The sequence below is a fragment of the Falco naumanni genome, chromosome 5 (assembly GCF_017639655.2).
Source record: "Falco naumanni isolate bFalNau1 chromosome 5, bFalNau1.pat, whole genome shotgun sequence".
In the NCBI taxonomy this organism is placed as follows: Eukaryota; Metazoa; Chordata; class Aves; order Falconiformes; family Falconidae; genus Falco; species Falco naumanni.
Genome location: NC_054058.1, coordinates 83025313 through 83045646, shown reverse-complemented (window position 1 = coordinate 83045646; position 20334 = coordinate 83025313). Strand labels below are relative to the sequence as shown.

Below are 20334 nucleotides of genomic sequence, written 5' to 3'. Positions count from 1 at the left end.
GTGACAACTCTTAATTTATTACTTAATCTATATAGAGATTTTTAGTCATTTAATCTTAAATGTTTCACTTGTGTAGAGGAGACCTTTAGCATGGTAAATTAAAATTGATTCTGCCACAATGAAGCAGGCTAACATATACCTGTGCTGAACAAACTAGCTACTTCCACCGCTGCTTTCTGGATCAATGAAATGTGGGGCTTGGGGCACGTTACCTGATCATGTTGTGCATCTATTAACAGGCAGGGTCTGCCTATTAATAATCACCGTGATTAAGGAAATAGTGTGATTTCCCCTTGCTTGCTTTTAATCTTTAGAACTTCATTCTTCTCCTGGCTAACTGAAATAAGCAAAAACTGTGTTGGGTTTTTTTGTTGTTATTTAAAAAAACAACCACCCAAACTTTTGAAGTTTAGAAGCTTTTTTTCCTAACCGAAGTTTCACAGCTCTATGAATTAAATTCAAGTTGTGTATGCTACTATGTCTTCAAAACTTTTTTTCCTTATTCTTTGGTACAATCCTGGTGCTGTGTGAGAACATAATGCCAGATTGATAAACCTGTATATATATGTAAAAAATATAAAGTTAGAAACATATATAACTGAGAATTGATATTTGCATTTGTGTTGGGTTGACCTTGGCTGGCTGCCAGATGCCCACCCAGCTGCTTCCTTACTCCTTCTCCTCAGCAGGACGGGGAGAAAACAAGATGAAAAAGCTCATGCATTGAGATAAAAGACAGGGAGATCACTTACCAGTTACTGTCACAGGCAAAACAGGCTCAATGTGGGGAAAAATTAATTTAATTCAGTGCAAATGAAAATAGGTTTGGATGGTGCCAAAAAAACCCCAACCAACCAAACTAACTAAAAAACCCACACCCCTTCCTCCCTACGCCCCTTCGTTTTCCTGAGTTCAAATTCACGTCTCCATTCCTGATTCCTCAGCCTCTTTGCTCTGCCCGGAGCGGTGCAGGGCTATGGGAGATGGGGGTAGTGGTCAGTCTGTAACAGCTCCTCTCTGCTGCTCCTTCCTTCTCATGCTTTTCCCCTGCTCCAGTGTGATCTTCACCACAGGCTGCAGGGGAATCTCTCCTCCGGTGCCTGGAGCACCTTCTCAGTTTCCTTTTCTGCCACTGATGTCGCAGGACTGTTTCTCACACTTTTTTCCTCACTCCTCATGGCTGTGCAGCATTTTGCCCTTTCTTAAATACATGTCCCCTGTGGCACCCCATCCACGGCGAGGGGCTCGGCCCTGCCTTGTGGTTACAGCAGGCTGGAACCAGCCGTGTCCGACACGGGGCAGCCCCAGCCTCTCCTCATAGAAGCCCCCCTGCAACCAAAGCCTTGTCGAGTAAACCCAGCAGAGCGCTTAACACTTTCTGTTTCAACCCCCCCCCCCCCCTCTATTTCAGGTGAAATAGACACCAAAGGCATGGTTATACCATTGACGAAGAACGTTTATAGACCAATACTTGAGCGTGTCCGGGCAGAAGGCATTGTGTACAGTACGCACAGCATTATCAAACAGTAACTGGAAGCAGTGGATTGGCCTTGTTTAGTTTTGGTTTTGGCCTTGTTTAGTTTTCTCCTCCACCTTTAAGAATCTCGATTTGGATCAGTTAAAGGCAGCACCTGCCATTTCACACACAAACGGTGCCTCCCATAAAACCAGTTGCCTGACTTTCGTGTAGAAACTGTAGATTGTAGATACCCATATGCATGAATTGTGGTATTTTCCTCTGAAATCTGTTGTGCTTTCATGTACATGTTTCAGCATCGATCAGATCTTTCCTTTGTATCTTTCCTAAAATATCTTGGGTTTTTTTTGGTTTTTTTTGGTTAATAGAGTTTATTTTCTAAGTGTATAGGGTTATTATTGAGACAAATTTAAGCTGAAAGAAAAATCTATTGGTGGATTCTTTTGTGGTGGAAAAGTCTGGTTAATGAATTCTATTGATTAAGTTTGATTGTTTGTGTGGTAAGAATAATTTATCAGAATAACAGAGATGAAAGGGATACTTAAATTTTAAGTCTTGTTGCCCCTTTCCCTTTAACAGTATTTGTGAATGTTTTCACAATAACAATATGCAAGAAATAGTTTAGAAATTCTGCACTACTAGCAAATGAGATCCTGTTAAATCTTGAAAATGTTCAGTTGCTAAATATTTGAAAACTAGATCTTAATATTTTTGAAATCTCATATGAATGTAAACTTCAATTAATTGGAGGTGGGAGGAATTTAAAGCAGGCATCCCCCCAGACCCTTTCCTGTGACGGTGGAAGCTGGCTGCAATGTGTTGAAATGCCTGCTGTTACCTGTTGCCTTGTGCTATCAAGAGAGCACGCTAGCATTTAGCTCTGCAGCTGGGAAGGGCATTCTGAAATACAACACGGTTAATGTGCTTAGAAGCTGCTCCAGATGACATGTTTACTCTTTCCACTTACACTGTGTGCCTCATCCAGGTTAAGTACTGTTACAAAAGGGAATAGACTGTGTAGTATAAGCAGCTTTGAAATGCAGTAGGCTTAGAGGTTTAAACCACTACCTTTTGAGTTAGCTTCTGTCCTTTTGCTAGCGTGCTTTTGAAGCATTCATTTGGGAGCCTATCCATTCTGCTCAGTACAGGGCCACTTTAGACTGATGAGAGTCTGCCAGCGTCCCAGCTCATTTGATGCAGAGTGCTGCGCTGCGCAGACACGCCTGCCCCACTCTAGTGGCGGTTTAGCCACATCAGCCCAGGTCTGAGCTTCAGCCTGAGCGCAGCTTCCCTCTGACAAAACAGCAGTTGCCTCCTTCCAGCTCAGGGCTGCTTCTGTGGCTTTTGCTCAGGGATCTCTGCACCACCTTGCAATGCAAGCATGGCTTAGACTTCCCAGTTAGGTCTGGGAGGTGTAATGCTTTGGGCAGGTGCCATTCGCAGTGGTACCCGCGCAGCGGCCTGGAGCTCCCCTTTTTTAAAGCTGAATACTGATGCTGGAAGCTGTCTGCTTTCAACTTTGCTCACAAGCGCACTTTGCTGATACACGCACAGCCTCTTACACCTCCAGAGAAGCACAGTGCTATTGATGCAGTTCTGAGGGGCTGGAATTCCCAGTGTTGTTCTGCCTGGTAGGAACAGCAGCCGTAACAATAGCTGAAGTTTTGATCTTCAAGTCTTGCTACTCAGGACTTGGATTTTCTTTGTGTAGATGTAACGAAGTAGCAACTGCAACAAAGAGGAGGGTGAAAGGAGCCAAAGGGAGAAGGAAGAACGAAGGGTAGAGTATTATTGTCAGAGGAGGGCTTTTTATACTGAACCACTGAATTCTTTTGTACTGTCAAATTTGGATTCTGTTACAGTGCCATGTGTGTTCTGAGTATCAGATGAAATCCTGGCTCCGCTAAGTTGCTTCGCCTCCTGCTGACCGTACAAGCCGTTGGTCTGTGCGTGGCTGGTACGTGCAGCTGGGTTAAGGATGGAGCCTGCAGTGACCGTTTTGCTCTCCGATACCTTCTCCTTCCCCTGGTAGATTAAAGGCCTACAACTAAGGATTAAAATTAGACTTGTATCTGCTGGTCCCTTCCCATCCAGTGCTTGGTGAGACCAGGATTTCACTTGAGAATTCTCAGTTCCTTCCTACACAACCATGGAGTTGTGACTGTATATATATATATATATGTGGGCACCTTGCTTGCTTTTCTGCTAGGAAATGCAGTATGCAAAGAAAACCGGTATTTTTTACAAGTATGTGATCTCTTTGGAGCACTAAAAGAAAGCACTACAGAGTGTTTTCAAGAAACACTGCTACTATTTTTGAAACATTTTGTATCGGAATCTGTTTCCCAGTGCAATGCTGCTTTTTGTTTTCTAAGTGTAGACTTAAATGATGTTATTTCTCAGCTTTTTGTATGAAGATTAGACTTCTCTTTGCATATTATTGGAAAGAATTGTATCTTATGCACAAGATTGCTTGAAAAATATATCTGAAATCCTGTTTTGTTGTCATGTCATCTTTATAGTCTAATGAGTTGTATATGAATGGGATGTGTTTTTTTACATAGATGGTTACATTGAAAGGGTGTCTACACCTACGTACATGAAACACCTCTCCATGCTTCTTGCCAGACTCACAAGAGAAGACTGCAAGGATTGTTTAAGCATCCACATCTAACACCCATCTGTATATTTACATAGGTATCTATGTCTGTATCTAGACACCATCTCCAGCTACAATTTTTTTAGCACGTTTTGTGCTTGGGCACAAGGGTGACTGCTTAAGTGGAAAGCTACAGAACAATAGATGTATGATGTCTCCCCATGCCCATGAAAGCTTGTGTCTCACTGCCTGTCTCGGCTTGAGGGCCTTGCTCGGCTGAATACGTGGTTTGGTTTCTGCTGTCACTGCCTGGGTTGAAAGGCTCTTTAGCTGTGTGTTCGGATCAGGCTGCAAGGAACAGATTGTTTGTCACTGTCTCTCTCTCTCATTTTTTCATTTTGAAATTTATTCTAGTGTCTGCTCTCCATGACAGCTAATACCCCATTTTTTTTTCCGAGATGGAGCTGCTTGAGTCCTGTTACACTCAAAGACTGCCTTTCTCGACTCAGTGTTTCATGCTGTTTGAGCCCTGGATATTCCTATAGACAAGAACTGCATCCCTTTCAGGGACTGGAGCACAAAAGTGTGGCTGCCAGACAAAGGGTGTAAACTCATAGTACAATAGTTCAGGGCAAAAGAATATGTTTTACAGTGGTTGCGATTAAGCTGGAAAGCTAACAAGATGGGAAGGGGGTGTGTGGGGGGGAGAAATTCAGTTTTGAATGTCCAGAGAATTTATCAAGGCACATCACACCATCTCAATCAAATACACTGACTAAGTTATAGTGTACAGGTTGTGACTGTCCTGAAACAAGATCATTAATTCCATAATAAGCCAGAAGGGTTCCCCCCCCCCCCCCCCCCCTTGCTTTTTTTTGGCTTTGAAAGGAGAGAATGCAATTTGGAAACAGGGGAATCTGAGGTAATGTGCCTAAATGCCCTAAGACAGACTTCTCTTCCCACTTATCCCTGTGGAAGTCCCTAATCCACCAAGGCACAAACCTGTGAAACAGCAACAGATGGCTGGACCTTGGCCTTGCTGCAGGGAAGCAGTGAAAGCCAAGACTGTAACCTAGGATGCCTCAGGCTTGCCGTGGTACTTGGGTCTCTGGTTTTAGCCTCAACAAGCCAGTATTGCTCTCCTCCTCCCCAGCCCTGCTTTGCTTATGCTTCAGAACAATTAGGGAGAGAAACGAGTTTAACTTCGCTAAACTCACGCTGAAGTAAGCATTTACCACAGGAAATGTCAAGCCATCTGAAATTACATGTTACCCTAGGACATCACAATGAACTGTGCCAGGTAAAGCACTGTGGTGAAACGTTGCCAGCCAGTTTAGTCAACTGATTTTCAAAGTCCATGCTAAGGTCTTTAGCTAATACACTGTTGTACTGACAACTACGAGCTCGACATCTATGCATCATTACTGACTTTCGTAAAGCTTTTCCATAGGTATTAAATCTCAACACCACAATCACTGAAAAGTTGGTGATGTTGGGAAATTACTTTTCTTTTTAACTCCCTACTCGCCTGTGATTTCTCAGGAAGCTCACTAATCAAGTTTTCCTTGGCACGCGTGACTTACAGCTTTGTAAAAAAAAAATATCTTAAACTGACATTGTTTATTAATACCCTACTTCTTGCAGGAGATACAGGACATCTTTTCCACACTTGACCCAGTTTGAAAGGGCAGGCTATATGTCTTTTGAGTCTGTAGCTTGGATTACAAGAAAAAATTAATTAGAATATGGCCTTTGTCTGAGAAAGGAACTGACACGCATTTATTAAAATCTGTAATCCATCACGGCTGAAGATTACAGAAGATTTTTTTTATGATTCTTATTTTTTTCTAGATCAGAACCAATATGTGTGAGTAAAGAGATTATCCTAAGCACTTATGTTTTAAACAACTTGTCAGCATGCTAAGATGATGAATGTGATTACAAACATCTCTAGAAGAAACCTTGAATGACAGCTGATTCTTTGGATTATCATTTTGAAATGTCTGCAAAACATTTAGGTTGAAAGGAACAGTTATATCAAGATGGGATTTTAGAACGGAAGATTCCTTTTCCACTTTTGGTCCACAGAGACTTGAAAAACATAGTAGAATTAATTGGCCTGAAAAAGGCTTTGTATATAGAATTATATGAAACTGTAAATACGCTAACAGAAGATATCAAAATAAAAAGCTTGAAGTTGTGTGAGGCTAGAAGCCAGTTTCCCTAAAGAAAAGGCTGGAGAAATAGCATGAGCATTATAGTTTCTCTTGTGTGTTAACGTGATGAAGTGCCAAAGTATATGCTGTGAAGATTATGGAATATGGTTTGCAAATGGCCATAAGATCACAATTTACCTCTCTCATACATATTAAGAAAGGAAATACGTTTCTATATTTTTGGAATGAGAAGGGAGGAATTATATGCTGTCCTTGTTAGCCTAGATATGCAAATGGAGGTTGTTGGTCAACTTGAGTTCTTTAGAGGAAGTAATAAGAAACCCTCCAAAAAACCCCACGTAATCCTTTCCTGAAAGAGCAACTCTAACACACCTTTGTATACACCAACTTTGTGCATCAAAGCTGTGAAGAATGTGTATGTGTAACTCAACAGCGTTACAAAAATGTGCATCATTTGGGACAGTGAGTTCACCTGTAGCTTCGTAACTCGTCACCCCCAAAACAACACAAATATAATATGAAAAAATTATCATCTAGATCCTATTCTTCAAAGGCATTTAACTTTGCTAGGGATACATCGGACATTGGCTTGGACTCAGATGTTGTATCTCAGTCCTGTTCTTCCCAGATTTGAGAGTTTGCAAATACGCAGGTATGACAAAGACCATGGGCTGGGGGGGGGGTGGGGGGAGGTGGAAAACCTGAATAAAGATGTCTTGGCTGCAAGAAGTAGCTTCCCTCATTTCTGAATTATTCAATCAACTAGTTATGGCTTCGAACTAGAGAGGAAAGTGCTAGTACCTGCAGGCACATGGCTGGCACCCCTGGCCCGAGGCTGAGCTGCCTGCTTTCAGGTCCTGAGGAACTGCTAGGGACGGACAAGAGGGGAAGCTGCTGGAGAGAGCGAGAGTGAGCAGCTGAGAGATGCTACAGAGGGTGCCATGACGCCTGGCTGCCTTTCACAGGCCGTTCATGGGGAGTTTTGTGAGGGGAGGCCAGAATGGTGGAGACCTTTTGGAATGAAAAGCTTGCAAGGCCAGAAATGCCCAGGTAACTGTTAATGCCATGCATGGCTGAGATGATCCAAGTGTCAGCACCAGAGGTTTCGTATTTGGGTACGGCTGCAACAAAACTGAGGCCACTGAAGGAAAAGTAATTAGGATGTTTTATCTGCAAAGAGATGGGAAGACCAGGGTGGAGAAACGTAGGGACCAAGGTGGATAGGGAAAATGGAGAGAAGAGGGGTAGAAGGGGCTGCCTGCCGGTAAGCCGGCTGCTGGGCAGCACCCTGGCCCTTCCGCGCCCTGTGCCTGAGCGCTGCCCTCTGTCCTGCCGCCTTCTTAAATCCCGTTCTTTGTGTGATGAATCTGTGCGTGTGTCTCTATCTGTGTGTCATCTCCCTGTGGTCCCTGGCTGGACCCGCAAAGGGGAGTCGGGCTGAGACAGAAGAATGATCCTGCATTCGGCACTGGTGGGCAGGGAAGGGAAAACCCCAGGGCCCCGAGCCCCGTGGATCCAGCCACTCCGTAACCTCAGGGACTGCGAAGCTGCCGTTGTAACAAGTGTTCAAGTGCAAAAGGGAATTCAAGCGCATGAACATGTTAACACAGTTTTACAAAACAAACCATACATTGCATTGTTTTGATTACGTTGCCTACATGATCATTTTTTAAAAGAGGACAACAGCAGGAAAAAAATCTGCTTTACTTCTAGCTATTCTGTCTTTCCATACCATTCTGTCTCTTGGTCTAGCACATTCACACCCATTTCATGTATCAACAGTATGAGGATTTTTTTTGAAGTTTCTACTTTTTAGATTCCTCTAAACCTAGATTTATTTTGGCTTTGTTTCAGCTCCACCTATTCTCAAGCCCACACTGCTGAAGGGATTTAGATCTATCTGCTTGACACACCAAGATCCCTCACACATCCTTGCTTTATGAAGCAGTTGACTAAAATCTCCAAGCCCACATCAGATCCATCTTCTCCTACCCTTAATTTTCATTTAAGATCATGTCCATTAGTTTCTGTGGCATTCTAGTCCAGAACAGTATCTCTGCTCTCAAGATTTCTACATAGCAACTGAATGTACCAAAGTGAGAAAATAGTTAATTCTCACAGCCTGTGTCAGTTTTAAACCAAGATCTATTCTGCTCCAAGGTCCTCCACCCTCCTCAGTGTGGCAGCCTTCAACACAATCAGTTCAGAAGGTTACAGAAAAATAACAGTGGCCTGTTGCAGCACTCTCCAAGCTAGCCAGCTGCAACAAGGTCTTTTACCATCACATACCATGATACTCTTCATGCCAGTCCCTCTGCCACCTTCTCCTTGTCCCTCCTCACACAGGGCACACTCACTCTCTGCTTCTTCCTCCTCTCTCTTCCTCGGCTGCTCTCTCTTCACCGGCTGCCCAACCCCTTAACAGAACCAGCCACAGCTGCACCTTATCTACATCAGCCAACCCCCGCCCCTGAAGCCAGCCCACAGCTGTATGTTATCAACGATAACTAACCCAGCTTCATTCCTCTACAGCGGCCAAGGTGCTTTTGTTCTTGCAGAGAGTCCTTGACTCATGGCATCTCAGAGTTTGGCTTTTGCTTTGCCAAAGGAAGCAGCAAAGAGCTCCGCAGTGGAATGAAGCAAAGCCAGCATGGAGAAGTCTTGTGAGGGGGCAATTAAGGCAATTTGGAGGCCTGGGCGAGCCCGTTAGCCTGTGGGCGACCAGACTGGGAGATAGGCAAGGAGAGGCTAAAACCAGAGATAACATGGACACTATGGCACAGGTGGAAATGGAGCAGAGATTAAATAACAAAAGTTTTCCAAAACTGTCTTCTGAACTTGTAGATTCCGCAGGAAGAGCGGCTGTCTGCAGGTCAGCCTTGAATCCGTATCCTTGTGAGTAAAAGCTCTCCACAGGACAGTGACGACTGTTTACTGGACATGGAAGACTGCTAAGCACAGACTGGAATATTTATATTTATTTTTGCAATGTCATAGGTAAAAACAATTTAACAATGCCAAGTACAGGTGTTATTCTCATAAAAACTTCTCATTTCAAAACAAATGATTTCTATTTCCCACAAAAAGTTAAAATCACATGCAGCTATATGAAGGTTAATTGCTTAAGATGCACAATTATATATCAGAAGACTTTGTTAAAATAAAAACATACTGGACTACATCATTTTAACAAGGCAATTACACAGAACTAGAAAACTGACTCTGTAGTAAAATATAAAAATCTACAATTATAAATATAAATTTGGTCCATGGATCACTACAGAAGTAGCAGTATTTACAGTAAGTATCAGATTACGATTCTAAATGTCTAATTGAAGTCTTAAAATGTTGAATGTTATGGAGAACAGTATTTTATTTACATTCTACTATATTAAAAGTTATATTTCTAGCAAATGTAAATTGTTATAAATACAGCAAATAAACCAAATACTAAACCCATGACATGTTTGTAATTGAGAATTCCCTATCATCTATAAATATGATAATTTTAAGTTAAAAGTAAAGCCAGATAAATCAGAAACTAATACTGAAAAAACATACCACAATTCAATTCTTAGAAACACTGTAAAAGTCAATCAAGTTAGTCCAGACGTAACAACATATTACAAGAAATTTTTCAAGAAAAGGCACACATTGTTAATGATAAAAGTTCCACAGTAAAGTAACAGGTAACAGAAATGACTGTTTGTTTGAGCAGTGGTTGGGATCTGATTATATATATGTATTCACTGGACAGATTCTTTCCCCCACAAAGCATAAAACTGAAAAGAATAATGGTAAACTCCAGGTGTGACCGGTGTGGTGTAGGTATGTGTGTGTTTAATTTGATGTGTTAATTAAACCAAAGATTCTAAACTTTCAGCTGCATTTCCATCGGGTAAAGCTGAGCCATTACTGTCCATAGATGCTGAAGGGTTTTCTTCCTGCCTTGTGCTGACAAGGCTGAGAATAGCTTTGTACAGAAACTGGTACTGCTCCTGCAGAAGAAGAGAGCCCACAGTCAGCGTGTTGTCAGAAATAACACCGTTATTCAAAATTAATTAACAGCTCATGTGTCAGTCTGTTAATGTACTGTGCTCCATAATTTATTGTGTTACTCAGCAGCTTTATTAATTTTCTGACTAATGGCTCCCCCTGTACACAATATAAAGCACAACATAAAGGAACACAGTATAGGTAGAGGAGAAAACTATTAGAAGAAATACTGTGTGCTGGATCCGATCCTTGTTAAAGTCAGTTGCAAAGTTCCCACTGACTGAAGGGGGTTGGGCTACTGTTTGTTGGCTTTTCCCCCCTTGAATACGTTTTCCTTTTTTGTCCTCTGAATTCTATCCAAGCAAGTTTTTTTGTGTTTGTGTTTTTTGTTTTTTCTTTTTTAGTACTTGCAGGTACTGTTTTTGAAGATCCTGCCAGGGAGAGGAGGTAGGAAGAAGAGACAAGACCTTGTGGGAAGGTTCAGTGAGGAGGCTACTGCCTAGAGGGAGTGGAGGGTCTCAGTGGGGAGTGCCAGAAGCCCGCTAGACTGCGGTGTGGGCTGGAAAGGAGGGGACAGCGGGATGCTCTGTGCGGGGAGAGCCGGCACAGTGAAGGCTGCACTGCATTGGGTAACAGCGGATGCTCTGAAAGGGCAGAGGAATATGTGGGGTTCTAAGCTGGATATATGAGGATAAATTTCTGTGATGGAAGGAGTGAAGTGCAGTAAGACTTAACACAGTGGGGTTTGGGGTCTGGACTATTAGGCTGGACTAAGAGATACGGGGTAGAAAGAGCAACAGATTTGGAAATCTGTGGTAGGAGGATGGCAAACTGGAAATGTGAGATAAAGGGTTCAGGTATTTGCTGGAGGCTCCTGGGACAAAAGGAGTGAAGGTCCTGATAGTCCTGCTGAGGTGGGAAGAGTTCCCATTTTCACTCCATTGTCCACCAGACTCCTCAGTCTGGGCTAGCTGGGCAGGGCAAGGGGTGGACACATCTGTCAATCCTGTGTCGTGTCCTGGTTTTGCTGTCAAAAATGTGATAATGCCAACCCTCATGTTTCACTCTTAAGGTGGTCTCCTTATTACACTCATCATGGTTCTGCAGCAGTCATATTTCTGGTGGTATGACCAAAGGAGCAGGGTTTATAGTTTTTAATTTGTGATACCTTTTCATTTGTAGGACACTGATTTAGGAAGTAATTCTCATTTGTTACATTTTTAATGTATTTTTCTTTCAGTAAGCACAGTGACAATGGTGTCAAGTGACCATCCAATGGATCATGAAAGATCAAAGAAAAATGAAATGGAAAACTAGGGTAACTACTTCACGGTCTACTTGGACTACAAATTTACTCCTGCTGAACTAAAACCTTCATTTATATGACAGCACAGATTTTATGATGATGGTGGCAGCTCCACACATTTTGAATATGACAACTTGATAACCCCATAACAGGTTTTCATGGGAGATACTTTTGTTTTGGAATAAGCAGCAGGTCCACTACAGCACCTCTGGAAGACAGTTTTCATTAACTCCTGCATAAATTAAGATGCCAGTCATTCAGTAATGTTGCCCTAAGATCTAAGCATGCTAATAATTTCATACATAGGGGAAAAAAAAAAAGCATGCATTTTGCTTATTACTTACAATGTCTGTAAAGACTCCAGGCCTCATCAAATTTATCATCTTCGCTACCTGGTAAACATCGACTGAATTCTCATTTTCCAGTTGATGCATCAAAGTTGTTAATGCACAGAAAGTGCCTGCTGTCACCCCTCCATGCCTTTGTAAAGTAAAAAAACCAAAACAAACAAAAACCAAACAGAACACAAAAGACAAAAAAAAAAAAAAAGTGTCTAGAAACTGGATCAAGTTTCTACAGCTGGAGAAAATAGAAAATGCAGGACAAACTGATAATATGAATTTCTGTCATGTGATCTTTACACTTTCTGAAGCAGGCCTGCCCAGCAGTGCCTTACACAACCTTCATAGTACCTCACTACAACTTTAAAAGCCAGCCCCTACAATCCTCAACAAACCAAATGAAGGCCTCAGGTACTTCTGTAATCCAACGTGTCAATATTTTGGCCCATTGTTAAACAGCTGGAGAAGGATAAGCTGCCTCATCTAAATAGTCTTACTTATTTCAATAATAAACAATGAAGCCTTGATTGATTTCCTCTCCAGTGCCCTCCTCGACAATCATGCAGAGTATCAAAATGAAAGAATTGAAAAGGGAACACTGAAATGTGATAAAAGTGTTTCTCCTGCTGAAGCGGCTAAAACAGAAGCCACAACACTACTGTTAGGTGCATACTTTGTGCCTTGTTTCAGTGACTTTCACCCTAAATGAGATGAAAGGATGGTTCTACAGAAAAACATCAGAACAAACTGAAAGCTGCAGTTCTTACTCATCATGTACAATCATAGGTCCATCACGGTTGGAAGTTTCCTCTTTGATGATGCTGATCAGTTCAAAAGTTTTACTAATAGGACTATCAGGATTTGGCCATTTTGGACACTGAAAATGCCTCACTTCAAGTACATAGTCATCCTAAAGGAGTGAAAACAACATAAATCAATTTGGTAAAAGATTGACTGTCCTTATTCTTATCCTTAACTCTGTTCCAGTCCAGCTCCAGTCTCCAGATACAGCATCCTACTGCAGTGGAGGTTGGACTACCCTGTTCCCCATGTCACCATGTTACCTACAGAGGTTACTCCCTCCCTGGGTGTTTCAAGGGCAGGGAATTTTATCACTCATAGACCATAGAAAATGTAACAAAATGTAGGCATTACCTTTAGCAAATCAAGTCCCTGAGTTACATGTTTATGATAGTGTTACCTGTGTAGCTTCTAAAATAAAGTCTTGGATTATGAGCTTCTCCTCATTGGACAGACACTTCTGCTCTTCAGCAATCATAGTCACTTTGAAACTCTCACAATTTATAGGCTCATCTTTGTTTGGCCAGTATACAAATTCATCTTCAGCCTCCAGGAAAAAAAAAAAAAAGAAGCCATAAAAGTAAGTAATGCTGAGCTCTTAAAATAAAAGTTAATATAACATAACAAACAATGCATCATGTATGTAATTAATGCAGCCAGCTAGATCGAAACCGACAAATCAAGATTTCAGGAGGGTTACAGACATCACAAGTGATGATTTTCAGACACTTCTGTAGTGATACTGAGCAGAAGACCACTCTACCCTGTGGAGATACCAACCCACATAACAGTCAACACGTGCCGTGCTGCACTGTGCCACCTGTCCAGCCTGGCCTTCGGGGTGTGTTGGGCTGCCCACAGCCTGTGGCCACAGGATAAACTCAGCGGGCAGATAGTAAGATAGGAGCTGCAGGCAGCTCCCACTCTGTACACGTGGCTCGGGATTCTCTAAAAGTACAGGAAGATGTCCTCATGAGAACATCCTTTCTGTTTGACAGCAGAAATGATGAACAGAGTTGTTTTAAGAAAATCCTGCGATGGTTTGAATGATCAAAATGTGGGTAACCCTTCCATGGACAGGAGCCGCACGGTGTGATGTACCTTGATCAGAGAACCATTCAGTGCTGCACAACTCGAGGTTCCCAGCATCTATCTAATGGGATGTAAGATCATCTGGACTACCCTCTCCTTTATGGTGTTAGCTCTAATAAAGCAAGTACTTTAGAGAGTCTGCATGCCTTTCTTACTGGATTCATAATGAACAAGCATCTCCGGGCAAAAAACCCTCCCTTATTAAAACGGCTAACTTAAAAAATCTGTTTTATAGTTAGTGTAACATTCACAAAACATTTGATGACAAGAAAAAAACAAATACTGTCTTGGTTGTACATGTTTTTCCAATCATGCAAAACTCTCTAAAGCATTTGCATGGTTTTCTTCCAAACTCATTACCAAAAATGATGCGCTCTCACACCTCAAAATTTCTCTAAGTACCAGCCTAAAAGTTCTCAGATATTCCTGTGCTTCTAATAACTGAAAAACATATTCATTTGTTATTAAATTACACATGCAGGATGAACATGCTAGCCTCCTTTGCTGTTTAGGAGTCAGTTAAATCCCTGGTAAACATTTGTTTGTATAAGCAAGAAAATCACAGAATCACAGAATTGTTTAGGTTGGAAAAGACCTTTAAGGTCATCGAGTCCAACTGTTAACCCAGCACTGCCATGTCCATCACTAAAATACCTCCAGGGATGGTGATTCCACCACCTCCCTGGGCAGCCTGTTCCAGTGCTTCAACACCCTTTCAGTAAGAATGTTTTCCTACTATCCAGTTAAACCTCCCCTGGCGCAACTTGAGGACATTTCCTCTCATTCCGTCACTTGCTACTTGGGAGAAGAGACAGACACCTACCCGGCTACAACCTCCTTTCAGGTAGTTGTAGAGAATGATAAGGTCCCTCCTGAGCCTCCAGGCTAAACACCCCCAGTTCCCTCAGCTGCTCCTCACAAGACTTGTGCTCCAGACCCTTCCCCAGCCCCGTTGCCCATCTCTGGACACGCTGCAGCCCCTCTGTGTCCCTCTTGCAGTGAGGGGCCCAGAGCTGAACACAGGGTTTGAGGTGCGGCATCACCAGTGCCCAGTACAGGAGACAATCTCTTCCGTGGTCCTGCTGGCCACACTATCTCTGATACAAGCCCGGATGCTGTTGGCCTTCTTGGCCACCTGGGCACACTGCTGGCTCATGTTCAGCCAGCCATTAACCAGCACCCCCAGGTCCTTTTACCCAAGCCTGTCACGTTGCATGGGGTTGTTGTGACCCAAGTGCAGGATCTGGCACTTCTCCTTGTTGAATCTTACACAATTGGCCTTGGCCCATCGGTCCAGCCTGCCCAGATCCCCCTGCAGAGCTTTCCTGCCCTGCAGCAGATCAACACTTCCCCCACCAACTTGGTGTCATCTGTAAACTTAGTGAGGGTGCACTTGATCCCCTTGTCCAGATCACTGACAAAGATATTAAACAGAAGTGTCCCCAGTACCGAGCTCTGGAGAACACCACTTATGACTGGCCATCAAGTGGATGCAACTCCATTCACCACCACTTTTTGGGCTTGGCCATCCAGCCAGCTTTTTACCCAGTGCACTTGCAGCACCTGGCAGGAACGTGTCGACATTGTCCCTTAGCCCTTAAGTCACTGTGTTCAGGCAGGTGGAGAGAGGGTAGGAACCCCCCCGTCATGCACCATCCCTGCCTGTTGGGCCTGTCCCAGGGAAGGCGGGGTGTGATTCCAGTAGCCTGTCTCTCCCTTACACTCCCTGATAACTCCTCAACCTACACATCTCCTCCCAGAGCTCTGTGGCTAAGTGGAGGTGCTCCTCTCCCTGGGCTCCCCTCCCACAGGTGTGCCCACTGCTGCCGCCTGGCACGGCTGTAGGAGCAGGGCATGGCTGGCAGCCCGGCGCCGGGGTGGCTGCGTGTCCCACCGGCGCTCTGCCTGGGCAGCTGCGTCAGCCATGGTGGGTGCAGAGCTGAGAGGGTCCAGGGCTTTCTGCCAGGTGGACACCACAGGCTCCAGCGCCCTTCCTGCGCGCCCTGCCGTGCAAACTGCTGCGCTGGGCCCTGGCTGCCATGCCAGGCCCTGTTTGCCCGCCCTGGTGGCACTGCTCCTGGTGGCTCGCGCTCCCTAGGTCGCCTTCCGTCGTGGGGGGGGGCTTGCCCGTCATGCTCTGGCCCTTGCCCAGGTCCCGCCAGCTGCTGTTGCACGAGAAACTACCTCATATTTCTCCCCTGACCTACTAAGTGTGAAAGAAGCCATATCACAACTAAAGTAAAAGTCTTGGAGCAAAAGCCAACCTTCCCTAACAGTTACTTTTGCTGTCTGTCTTCTTTTGTAACTGTGCAGCAATGACCCAATACTTTCTCATGCCAATTGCAATCTGCCCAGAAAAGGATCTTCAGATTTCCACTACATGACCTGAGGATTTTACACTAAGTACAGTATTATTAATTTTTAATCGTTTTTGTGCAACATCCAAGATATTGTCTCATGTCCTGCATATTTCAAAATGCTAATACTGAGAAAATTCATAGATAGACCTGTAACAATCAGCCACAAAACTTACCATATTCTGGCTGTCAGGAAGCATGACTATTAGCTGAGCATTATGGTCCCATATCATTCTCCAGAAATCCTTGATAGTGTGTAGTAAGGGATGCTGGGTAATAATAAATTCATTACTTTGATAATAACCCTGCAAAAAAAAATAAACAGACTCAGAATTGATACCCAACTACTAACATTTAAAGGAAGCTTCTAGAGCCAGAAGCCTAGAAAATAAATTGCAGACTTGTGCTTCCTTTGTCTTCCTGCAAATATAGAACAATATAGAACTTCCATTGCAGTATTTTTCAGATTAAAAGAATAAATTCAATTACACTGAAATATTTTTTGAAACTTCAAAAAATTTGATTAAAAAAAAAAAGATAAATCAGTGGAAACTTGAACAGCCAACTCAGAATGAAAATACATGAACTCCTACACACATGCACATTGTTCTGCATTAGCCAGAATTCCCGAGGAGCTGGCAACCTGAAACAAATAAAAGAATACTTGAAAGATCTGCAAAAATCCCAGTCTCTTGTACAGATGTCCCAGATCAACTTCTTACCACAAAAGACAGTTCCTTTGCACTAATGCACCTGATGAAGGATCATGCATACACAGCACTGCAGGGAGCTTTCCCATCTCTTTCCTGAATGTCTATGAAACATTTACTCCTCCCTCTCAGCTAATGAAGTACAGAAGAGTTGAAGAAAACCCAGGGAAGAAAAAGATAACAGAAAGCTGATGAGCTGTGATGCCTTGGGCTATGCCAGTTGCAAAAGCTCTGTCAGATGAGCAGATAGGAAGGCAAACCACACTACAGCCATTAAAAACGAACTTCTTAGCTAACACTTTTAGTTCATCTCAAAAGATCCTTCCATAGGTGGCGTTTAGCATTACAGTTTTTAAAACCCTGATGGGATTTCTGATTCTACAGATTGTTAAAATGCAATCCACTTAACCAAACTTCAAAACCTAATAATAGTAATAATACTGCCCAGGGGAAGTAGCTTTCAGGCAGAGTGAACAATGGAAGAAAGGAGCTTTCAAAATCAGGACTGTGCCACCCGCGTTCAGACACACGGCAGCTCTGAAACAGCTATACAATGGGAGATTGTTTTTCATCAATACAGTTAACTGACTTACCATAATATAGGAAGCGTTGATGTAGTCCGTCCCTTCACCAGACAGCGATGAGATACCCACTCTAGATCTTTCCACTGTAAAAAGAAGTAATGAACTAGTATGTATGTTGCAATGACTCATATATTACAGCAATTATCTCACATGTCTCATAGCAATGATTAAGCTCCATCAGTCAGGAAAAAGTGCTGTTTGGCCATCTGTTTTCTTTTCCTACGTGTAGTACTTAAGCCATTTCTTCACTAAAAGTACTTTACAGAACATTGCTCCACACCAATGCAGATGTGCTCAATTCTTGCTGAGGAAAGATTAACGGTTTGACACACACAGTTCAAAAACATTTTGCCACCCAGAGAAGCCAATTTGAACAAGCTTACCAGGAATGATGGATGAAGTTCGGTTCTTTTCTCTGTTACACTGTTTGAGTGCAGTTGAATAATCACACTGCTGTGTGTTAGACTGGCTCAGTAACTGAAACAATGAAGTTAAAAAAGATCAGGTAACTGCACAAAAGCCTTTCCTTCTTAGCTGCATTAAACAAAGGTGCAAGTATTGCAGGTTAGCTTTCTCTCTTAACTTTAGGTATCTAGTTATCTAGCTAAACTACTTAGCAAGTCATCAGAATCTTTCTTCACTGTTTTATCAGTTCGAATGATTCCTCAGCCCTAGATTGATAAGCACGTCTTTGAAGGAAATGCCACTTTATGTTGTTCTATATCCAGACCCCCAGTGCTTGTTGCCACCCTGGTGTCACTTCCATTTTGCCTGCACAGCTGTCTGTGCAGCTTTAAATAGTTTTGGAAAATAGTAAATGTCTGTGCAGAAAAATCTGCACTGTTATACAGACAGTATAGCTCCTGATGGGAGGCATCTCCAGATAGCACAGTTAGGAGCTTTCTGATTTTCTCTCCAAACCTGCAAGAGGAAAATAAGACCGATCTGAGGGGGGTTGTGTGTCTCATTGACTTACTTGTTTCAATTAATACAATTCAAATAGACAAGAGTATGAGAAGGAACGAGTTTATCTATATATACACTACAATGCTGTATATATACTGCTTAGGCATAAAATAAGTTTGCAAAGCAGGTTTTTCCTAGTTTTTAGGGGTATTTTTGATTGCTAGAAAAATCAACCCGATTAATCAGAATGTTCAAAAGAATTCAGAAGATTTTTCTCTGATGTTTTGGGCTAGGCATGTGTAGCTTTTAGAACCCACTTGCTCTGGAAAAACAGATAGCAAACCAGGGAAGTTCCATCAAAATGAATTAGACAGAAAACCTTTTTTCATCTAAAAATGTTCTTCAGTGAGACAAGACTCCAATTTTTTGTTATTATTCTAATAATTTTAGCTAGCAAAGGAAAATGAAATTGAATGAGAGATGTCCCCTTCTGATAATATTTAAGCTCTTGAAATTGGAGCTCTACATGGCTCCACAATTTGCACTGCATGCTCTGTGTTTTTATATATTTACACATTCTGTTTGTAAATATTATGTTTTACTCTTTCACCTGTGCAGGAAAGATTGGATGCTTATTTCTCCAAGCACATCATAGCTGAGATAAAAGAGTCCCTACGTCTCCCTAGGAAAAACCAGTGCGACGCTGCCAGATCATTCAAGCCAGGACAACAGCAAACTCTGAATTCCTTTGGTATGTTGTTCCCATTCTGTTGCTTTGAATTGTTAATTATCTTGAAGAAATACTAGGTACTGTGCCTATGTGACCATAGCCTCGCTATGTACTGACAGTATCTACAGACTTATCTGCTTAAGTTTTTTACTTAGGACCCGATAGCTAACCGGAGAAAGAATACACATTATCTGATACAGTCCTCCTTCGAATTAAAATCCTTAGAGAGAAACCTTCTAATATTAATTTCATGTTAAATTAGGGAGAGAAAACTCTGTTTTGCCACATAATTTGGAAAACAGTTGTGTGATTTACTTCTCTGGATTCTAATTCATTTGACAAGATAGGATTTTCCGTGTTTCCACTATAAGTGACCCAGTGAGCGAGCTAGACTTCCCATTCTCCCCATGAGTCAATGAGCTGTTTCTCTCATAAATTTTGTTCTGTTAGCCATCTGGGTCTGCTTTTTCTCTGGGTGACTGAAAGTCCCATGCATGTACACACTGATCTCCATATCCACAAGCACCAAAGCCTCTACTTCTCATCTGCTGAGGTCAAGTCTGTCCTCTAGCCAGTGCTGTACACTGAGGGGAATATATTGATTGATCAATATAGCTCATGACATTTTTGCCAGAATGACATCTTTGGGCACTGTTGTTTCACCTTCAGGATCTTCATGCAAAAGCATGTAGTTTGATTTTCCACAATCTACTTACTGGCCTATTTCTCATGCTCTTGTTATTTTTTTTTTTTTAATTCCTTGTTTAAGATTAAGCAAATAATTATTTTGTCCCAACTGAATGCATGCATTTTTGCTTTGAATTTAGGCTCGGAAGTTGAGTTTTAGATAGAGGAAGTTAATGAAAGTTGTGTTGAGTTACCTACTTTTAAGTCATTCAAGCTTGCAAGATTAAAGCTTTTAGAGTTACTGCCTTGGAGAGCTCACCTTGAATTGTTTCTCCAGTCTGGTCTTTCCTGTTGGTCCAGGTATCAAGAGAGCATTAACATAGGCATGAATGTGAGTCTCAAGGACTTCTGTTTCTTTACTGAGTATTGCTTCAACCAATGCATCGTGGATGAAGATGTATTGCTCCTAGTAAAATAAAACCAGACATCTGAGCTCTAATTATTTACACACTCCCTTGGACACCTCTGGCTAAGCTGCCACTTCTGGTGCGGTCAGTATTTCTTCACAGTGTGCTGCTGTAGGCATTTTCTCAAAAGGGATCCTCTATAGTGAAGGCTGTCCCTCCACAGT

General features: G+C 42.4%; 2 protein-coding genes across 8 annotated transcripts in view; one reads left to right on the top strand and one right to left on the bottom strand.

Annotated features, from left to right (window-relative positions):
- AASS (aminoadipate-semialdehyde synthase) overlaps nt 1-3974 on the top strand; it is a 31491-nt gene extending 27517 nt beyond the window's left edge. For all 3 annotated transcript variants that reach the window (XM_040596893.1, XM_040596894.1, XM_040596895.1), the window contains one exon: nt 1412-3974. In XM_040596893.1, the coding sequence (XP_040452827.1) occupies nt 1412-1530 (119 nt within the window). In that variant the 3' untranslated portion in view covers nt 1531-3974. The remainder of the gene's footprint in view (nt 1-1411) is intronic.
- Nucleotides 3975-9216: 5242 nt separating this feature from the next.
- The window catches only part of PTPRZ1 (protein tyrosine phosphatase receptor type Z1), a 144812-nt gene continuing 133694 nt past the window's right edge, over nt 9217-20334 (bottom strand). For all 5 annotated transcript variants that reach the window (XM_040596358.1, XM_040596359.1, XM_040596360.1 and 2 more), the window contains 8 exons: nt 20023-20169; nt 17824-17917; nt 17450-17523; nt 16323-16451; nt 13098-13244; nt 12664-12806; nt 11900-12035; nt 9217-10251 (listed from right to left, as the gene is read on the bottom strand). In XM_040596358.1, the coding sequence (XP_040452292.1) occupies nt 10111-10251; nt 11900-12035; nt 12664-12806; nt 13098-13244; nt 16323-16451; nt 17450-17523; nt 17824-17917; nt 20023-20169 (1011 nt within the window). In that variant the 3' untranslated portion in view covers nt 9217-10110. The remainder of the gene's footprint in view (nt 10252-11899; nt 12036-12663; nt 12807-13097; nt 13245-16322; nt 16452-17449; nt 17524-17823; nt 17918-20022; nt 20170-20334) is intronic.